Consider the following 8,535-nt stretch of genomic DNA (forward strand, 5'->3'; position numbering starts at 1 on the left):
CCACCCCCCCCCCCCCCCCCCCCCCTTCTTTCTTTCTTTCTTTTTTTGTAATTTATGTGTCCACATTCAGTTTGTTGCATTTATGAATCAGCTGATTAAACATGAACCTGTAGAACCTAAACACGCTTGAATTTACAACAAACAATTCTATAAATTAATTTACATTCCTTGGTTAAAAAAACATTTGCATGTTTTAATCATTTATTAAAATCAACTCAGTTTCATGTCTTGATCAAGCTGTCAATTCAATAAAAATTTAGTTGTTAAAATTTCTGCTATTAAACTAGCTTTTTAACCATTTGGTAAATGTTACCACTTCAAAAGCTAGCAGCTGATGACTCGAGAGCGACCGGATTCAGTGCAATTTGGGAACGACCGGTTCTCGGTTCATTAAAAAGATCCGATTCAAAAGAATGATTCGTTCACGAATCGGACATCACTAGTGCACTCACTGAGCGGGACAACTGATGTCACAAAGGGTCTGTATCTCGCTTAGCTCGTTATTTTTGTTTGTATTAAATCGATGCTGACTCTTGAAGAAACCTGCAGTGCCATCTGTTGCTTTGCAGATACTGCACAGATGATGTGTTGCTCCGGGAAATGATGTCGGACCCCCTCTTGGAGCAGAGTGGCGTGGTGGTCATTGATCAGGCCCAGGAACGCACGGTCAGCACAGACCTGCTCCTCGGGCTGCTCAAAGACGTGCTCCTCGCGCGGCCAGAGCTCAGGCTGGTCATCCTCACCGCCCCTCACTCCGCTGGGAAACTGCTACGTCACTATGGAAGCGTTCCTCAGATCCAGCTGGATGGGACGCAGCCGTGCGAGGTGGTGTACGGTAGTGGGAGAGGAGGTGTGAAGGATTACCTCTGCTCTGCTCTTAGACTGGCTCTGGAGATACATCAGAATCAAAATCATGGAGACATTGTGACATTTCTGGCAACTGAGCAAGTAAGACATTTAAACAATGATATTTTGTTGACATTTTTAAAATATTGATTATTTACAAATCATTTTATTAATGAACAAATAAATGACATTCTTTACATAATATAATATAATATATTTTTTATTAGTAGTATTTTTATTGAAGGAAGAACAGTGACGTATTATTACATACAAAAAGAGTTAACAATGCTCTTCTTGATTTAAAATTTTTTCTCCCTTATAATATAATATAATATAATATACATTTATAATGTAATATAATATATTATACAGTTTTTTATTTTTATAATTAATTATATTGTTAATATTTCTATTTCCAAAGTAAATTTTGACATTATTTAATTTATTAATACATTAAATAAAAAATTTTTATAAGTTGGTATTTTATTATAATTAAATATATAATTTCATGTGGGTAAACAGACATAAAGTACTTTACATATATATTGTATTTTATGTATTAAATAGATACTGATTTGCATTTAAATGTATTAATTATCATGCAATTTTATATATATATATACAATAATATAATTGTTAAAAATTTTTATAGTGTGTATTTGTATATATGTATATTTTATCCTTTAAAATGTATAACGATTTAATTTCTATATTTATAAATTGAATAATTATTCACTGAATTTATTAATTTATAAAAAAATATATATATAATTATTTATAAATTGATAATTTCCTGTTAGGTGTAAACAGACTCAGCTTTCAGAACTCAGTTTTAGTTGTAATTTTACAGTCTTAACAAAAATTTTATTAGGGTTTTTTTTGGTAATTTTTTTTTATTATCATCTCAACCTCTGTTAGCCCAGGCAATAGGCAGATTATTATTTTAATGGATCCTTAGTTTTATGTCACATAAATTCCAACCTGCCTTCCTTCAGAGAATCTTGCATAGAACAGAAGATGGTCCCATTTCCATGGTAATAAAAAACTTCTCTTCTTTTTTTTCCAAGGAGATTGAATGTGCCCATGCCATTTTGCGGAGAGAGGGTGCCAATCTTGCATTGTCTCATGGCGAGCTGGTTCCTGTATCTCTGTGCCCTGAGCAAGGAGACAGTCCCTCGGTGATCTCTGAGGAGAGCAAGAGTAGGAGAGTCTTCCTCACCTGCAGCCCCAGTGAAGATTTGTTCTGGGCCGTTCACAGCATTCGCTTTGTGATTGATGCTGGAGTGCAAAAAAGATATGTATGTAGTGATTTTGTTTTTATTTTGAACTTTATAGATACTAGTGCTTATTATGAGCTCTGTGTTATATGCTGTATAGATTATGATTGGCGGACATGAAACATTGATGTATTGTGACAGGTGTACAATCCTAGAATCAGAGCCAATTCCATTGTCATTCGACCAATCAGCAAGAGCCAAGCTGAGAGCCGCAAACAACTTGCAGGCCCAACAGGTGAGCACTTTGTGCTTTCTAAATACATTTTTTTTGACAATTCTACACATTAACATTCGAAGGTTGGGTTCAGTTGTTTTTTTCTTGAAAGAAATTAATATTTTATTCAGTGAAGACATTAAATTGATCTAAAGTGACAGCAAAGACATTCATAATATTACAAAAAAATTCTACTTAAAATAAGTGCTGTTCTTTTGAACTTTCAAAGAAAAATGTATCATGTTTTTTCCACAAAAATATTAAGCAACACAACTGTTTTCAACATTGATAATAATTAGAAATGTTTCTTGAGCAGCAAATCAGCATATTGGAATGATTTCTGAAGGATCATGTGAAGAATAGAGAAATGATGCTGAAAATTCAGCTTTCCCATCACAGGAATAAATAACATTTTATAATGTATTAAAATAGAAAACCGATCTTTTAAATTGTAATAATATTTCACAATATTATTAATTTTACAGAATGTTTGACCAAATAAATGCAGTCTGGATGAACATAAACAAATATAAAAGTGTCTTAAAATTGTTGGCATGCACTGAATCATATGCCTGAAATGTTTTATTTCGGCAGGCAAGTGTTTCTGTTTGTATCAAGAGGACACATCACTTCCTGCTGAGAGCGTCCCTCATATTCTTGAGTCTGACATCACTTCCACTGTGCTCTTCCTGAAGCGCATGGAAATTGCTGGCCTGAGCCACTGCGACTTCATTGACAGACCAGGTAAGATACAATTCTTATACGATATATCAATTCTCTTTCAATTTCAATCAAATCTCTTAAAACACAGCACTATAAGGCACACATACAGTTGCTAGGGGGAAGTTGTGGCCTAATGGTTAGCGAGTCGGACTCATAACCCAAAGGTTGTGGGTTCGAGTCTTGTACCGGCAGGGATTGTAGGTGGGGGGAGTGAATGTACAGCGCTCTCTTCCACCTTCAATACCATGACTAAGGTACCCTTGAGCAAGGCACCGAACCCCCAACTGCTCCCCAGGCGCCGCAGCATAAATGGCTGCCCACTGCTATGTGGTTACTTCCAAATCAAGAGGATCCATTTAGAAGTAAGTCTCTATATATGGCTTGGGATCTGCCTTCAGTGTAAATTTAGGTGATTTTTTTGCACCACTAATAAAATATTGGGTAATCTATGTAACTACACTGATTCTAAACAGTGAATGTACTGTATGTATATTTTTTCACATAATGAAGATAATCACATTAAATTATTCATAGAATCTCTCACACGAATCTGAGCAGTCCTTCTAAACACAAACAGGTTATTCACTGTCCACTGTTTACAATAACCAAGCAAAGCTGGGATCAGCCAGGTTCTCTTGGCTCACAGTAAGGGTGCAGATGGGCCTGTCCCGCTCACTGCTGGTATTAAGAGGTGGTGAGCCGTGTGTTAGCTGAGCCGACAGCACTCTGACTGGTTTCATTGTTCCAGAGATAACTTGCTTCCATAACACGCACCAGTCAGATGAGCAGCATCATTAGTGGAGACAACAGCATTTCTCTGAAAACAACATGGTGGGATGAACTAGATGAACTTGTTTATCTCATGATGCAAATATGTGAGGCACTTTTGTTATGCCGCAAATTAGTGAGAGTCTGTTGTCTATTTACTTTCTGCACTGTCAGACCAACGGGCATCTCTATAGGAAAAATGCATTGCAGATCACAATTGATACTCTGTTGATTAATTCCAATAATAATACTAGTTGGTGTTTTTTTACAATCACCTATAGCTTTAACGACTCTTTTTGTTCTTATTTTATTGAAATTAACTAGACTGCTATTTTTTTTTTTTATCACACAATTAATTTTTAATGCCGTTGATTAACTTTATTTATTTAGGTCAGTTGAGTATTGTTTTAGTATTATTTATATACTTTTATAGTATTTATTAACATTTTGAATTAACATTTATTTTTTATATTTTCAGGTTTCATTTTAATTTTTGTTTAAGTTTTAGTTTGGTATGTGCTTTCGTAACTTTATTAGTGTTTTTTTTCTGTTTTATCTTTATTTTATTTTATTTTTCAGTTTTAGTATAGTATTTCAACTGAAAATTATTTTATTACAGTTAGTTGTCAAGGCAGTTGACATTCATTTTAATACAGTAGGTTTTAGTTTTAATTAACAATAGCAAAACTGGGTCAGTTTATTTTAATTAGCCAATCAATATATATATATTTATATATTATTATATTTAATGATACAATTTTTCTAGAATAGATTAATAGCAAACTTGGAAAACTGTTATTCATATTCATAAAAAACATATGAAATATTTTGTTCACTCTTACAATAGATCCAGAAGGCCTGATGCAAGCTTTAGAGGAACTTGACTATCTTGCTGCTTTGGATGATGACGGAAATCTGTCCGAGATTGGAATTATCATGTCAGAGTTTCCTCTGGAGCCACAGATGGCTAAGACTTTGCTTGCGTCTTGCGAATTTGACTGTGTGAGCGAAGTGCTGACCATCGCTGCCATGCTAACAGGTAATCCCGTCTCAGTACAATCCACTCAACAGCTGTACCACCATGTGTCTGCGTTTCCATTATGTCTGTGCTCCATTCAGTTATATTTGGAACTCATGTCAACTCACAGTTGTTGGACCTTCAATTTAAATATTAAAAATAAAATAAAACACCACATTTTTATCATTATTAAAAATATATTTACAAATACATGTATGATTGATAATAAAGCTTTTTTTCTTTTTTATTCAGCTCCGAGCAGTTTCCTTACACCCCCAGTGGAACTGAGACAGAAGGCCTTACTGTGTCATCAGAGGTTCCAGCACGCAGAGGGAGACCACTTCACCCTTATTAACATCTTTAATGCTTACAAATATGCTAAGGAAGGGCCATGTGAGTGATTTTTGTGCATTAAAGCAATTAATTGAAGCCACCTAAGTGTATAATCCACGTGCATATCCATTAACAGCCATTACTGTGAATTAAGCAAGACAGTAAACAGTAGCTGACTAACAAAATCTGTCAATTGTAATATATAAAGTGTTGAATTCTCATTCACATGTGTATTTCAGACTCGAATGTGGAACGATGGTGTGAAGACCATTTCCTCCGTCTGTCTGCTCTTCAGACAGCGGATGCAATACGCTCCGAGCTAACAGAAATCCTGAAACGGCTAGAGCTGCCAGTGTCTTTACCTGCCTTTGGCTCTAAAAGCAACAGCCTGAACATCAAACATGCCCTACTAGCTGGCTTCTTCATGCAGGTATAGATATATCATATACAAAATGAAACCCTTTTGAAAATTGTAATATATTGTTGTGATTTGTACTAGAGCAACTCTCTAATGTTCAAAGGTCAGAGTCTCTCTAAAACTGAACTAGAAAGTGGACAAATCTCTTTCCAAAGTGCACTGTGTTAATGCACAACCGTGGAAATGGGTGCACTAATTCTCTCTCAAATAATTGCACTGGCGCAGTAACGTCTGTGATGAAGGCAGATTAGTAAACGTCACAGTGGTGTTACAAATTTAGTGTGTTCAGTGTGCTGTTCTAATGCATTTTCCATTGTTTAATCTCTGTGGGGTTTTCCAGGTGGCGAGGGACATTGACGGGTCAGGGAATTACTTCATGCTGACCCATAAACATGTGGCTCAGATCCACCCGCTGTCTGGCTACGGAACAGAGATGCACAAGAAGAACCTGCCAGAATGGCTTCTGTACCATGAGCACACACTGTCAGAGAACAACTGTATCAGAACCGTCTCTCAGATCTCAGCACATGAGTACGTACTGGATCATCTGCTTTGTCTAGAACTAAACCACAGAATTAATACTCACAATGAAAACATCTTCAGCTGTATTTGTTTCAGAAAGTGACTTCATTATTCTGCTTTGTTCATTCCACTTGAATAATTCCCAAAGACAAAAGCTCCATACTGACTAGGGCTGTCAAAATGGCTGAAAAACTAAATTCGAATTTTGTACTTAAATATTATCAAAATTCGAATTATATTAGAATTTAAAATGCATAATTTCAGTCAGGGTAAAGAAAAGCTTTTGGCTTCTCTTCTGAGGCCACAAGCGGGCACATCGAGCAAAATATTACTTATGCACGTTTATTCAAAGCATATCTGTCATAAAAAGTGCATAATGTTTAAAATAATGTTTATAAACCAATTATAATTAATTAAGTTGCTTAAACTACTATAAACAAAACAGCATCATGTATGTATGCATAGTTTAATACAAAGGACGGAAAGCCAATCACACAGAGTACATTTTTCATTTAAAAACATGAGATGCAGTGGGATGGGGAAAAAACCCCGCCATAAAGTCTCGATATATGTTTTTTTTCAAAGTTAAACTTGCATTAATTTTACATGGCCTCCTAAACATGTGGCTCCTTTGTCCGAGATGCGAGTGCAACGGTGATAGATGGGCGAAATATGTGTTCTGTGTGAACAGCTTTGTTTCAGTTTTAATGTAAACAAGATCTTCTCCGCATTGATGTTCTCTTTTTCCACAATGTTTTGAATGAACAACACAGCAGCGCTGCATCTAGTGGCTTCAACTGCATAGGCTAATAAAAACATTATAATGCAACGACACTTACATCGTCATCGCATCTTGTGCGCCACTGATAAAGCTGCCTCTTTAACGCACACTTAAAATTCGAATTCAACGTTTTTGCATTCGAATGTGGATTTTTATTTTAAATTCAGCGAATATTCGAAATTCGATTTTTTTTTTTAATACTGACTGAACAGTTACAGTACTTGGCAGTAGTTTATCTGCTTGTGATAGAGCAAATGTATCTTGTGATAAAACCACTATTTTATGAGGTGCCGATTTCATATGAATTTGTACAATTTGATTTGTATGAAAGCATACGATTTTTAGAATAAAAATAAGAAGGTCCACCCCTAAACCTAGCCATCAGTGGGGAGTAAGCAGATTGAACAAAAACGTACGAATGAGATCATACTAATTCCTATGAAATAGCCACTTCTTCACCACAATTTATAACAGTTATGAATTTCCATGAGAGACAAGAGAACTTTAGAAGTGTCTCCTTTATAAATCGTGTCACATTGCTAGAGGTTTTAAATGCATTGTTTTAGAATTACAAATGTATTATAAGTATATAATTGATTTTATGTTTGTGAAATAAAATATTTTCATATGGTTTCTTTTGCTGTTTGCTTGTGACAGGTTCATTATGAAATAGCCACTTCTTCGCCACAATTTATAACAGTTATGAATTTCCATGAGAGACAAGAGAACTTTAGAAGTGTCTCCTTTATAAATCGTGTCACATTGCTAGAGGTTTTAAATGCATTGTTTTAGAATTACAAATGTATTATCGTTTGAAAGTATATAATTGATTTTATGTTTGTGAAATAAAATATTTTCATATGGTTTCTTTTGCTGTTTGCTTGTGACAGGTTCATTCAGATGGCGCCGCAGTACTTCTTCTACAACCTGCCACCTACCGAGAGTAAAGACCTACTGCAGCACATTATCGATCACGGTTCAGCTGCCCCATCCAAAGGCAAAAGAAAATCCCAGACCCCCATCAGCCCTGCCAGTGAAGAGCAGAGCCATGAGCGCTGTACCATACAATGACTGAGGAAATAGAATGCCTCGCCACGTTCTTACCATGACAACAAACACCAGGATGCTTACACTGCTGCTCTGTTACACAGTAACCATGGAATTTCTGAAACACGACCAGGAATCCAAATTAGTTTGACTGATTAATCAATAATGATGAAAAGAAAAGATGTAATCTGTTGCTTAAATTCAAAGGGCAGGGGGAAAAACATTTAGTGCCCCCCTTTTCACAGTGCCCGGGACAATGCTTCTAAGTAATAGCAGTTTGTACAGTTTGTCTTCTCTGCTGAATTAATAGCAATTTAAATAACCTACTGCTGTGCAGTAGTTAATGAATAAACTGTTGACTTCTTCTACAACCTGCCACCTAGCGAGAGTAAAGACCTACTGCAGCACATTATCGATCACGGTTCAGCTGCCCCATCCAAAGGCAAAAGAAAATCCCAGACCCCCAGCAGCCCTGCCAGTGAAGAGCAGAGCCATGAGCGCTGTACCATACAATGACTGAGGAAATAGAATGCCTCGCCACGTTCTTACCATGACAACAAACACCAGGATGCTTACACTGCTGCTCTG

At 36.0% G+C, this 8,535-nt stretch overlaps 1 protein-coding gene across 1 annotated transcript; it reads left to right on the forward strand.

Moving 5' to 3' along the window:
• Positions 1-532: 532 nt before the first annotated feature.
• Positions 533-8,253, forward strand: LOC107592761 (putative pre-mRNA-splicing factor ATP-dependent RNA helicase DHX32). The gene is made up of 9 exons (XM_016282310.1): positions 533-948; positions 1,914-2,144; positions 2,265-2,358; positions 2,932-3,081; positions 4,676-4,867; positions 5,099-5,239; positions 5,419-5,609; positions 5,938-6,128; positions 7,791-8,253. The coding sequence occupies exons 1-9, from the start codon at positions 601-603 to the stop codon at positions 7,969-7,971; spliced, it is 1,719 nt and encodes a 572-aa protein (XP_016137796.1). The 5' UTR covers positions 533-600; the 3' UTR covers positions 7,972-8,253.
• Positions 8,254-8,535: the final 282 nt, after the last annotated feature.

Source organism: Sinocyclocheilus grahami, unplaced genomic scaffold (assembly GCF_001515645.1).
Source record: "Sinocyclocheilus grahami isolate Dianchi unplaced genomic scaffold, SAMN03320097.WGS_v1.1 scaffold158.1, whole genome shotgun sequence".
NCBI classification, from domain to species: Eukaryota; Metazoa; Chordata; class Actinopteri; order Cypriniformes; family Cyprinidae; genus Sinocyclocheilus; species Sinocyclocheilus grahami.

Coding starts and splice junctions, on each gene's coding strand:
- LOC107592761 (XM_016282310.1), top strand. CDS start 601: ATGATGTCGGACCCCCTCTTGGAGCAGAGTGGCGTGGTGGTCATTGAT. Junction 2,145..2,264: donor CTGGAGTGCAAAAAAGATAT/GTATGTAGTGAT, acceptor GTATTGTGACAG/GTGTACAATCCTAGAATCAG. Junction 5,240..5,418: donor ATATGCTAAGGAAGGGCCAT/GTGAGTGATTTT, acceptor TGTGTATTTCAG/ACTCGAATGTGGAACGATGG.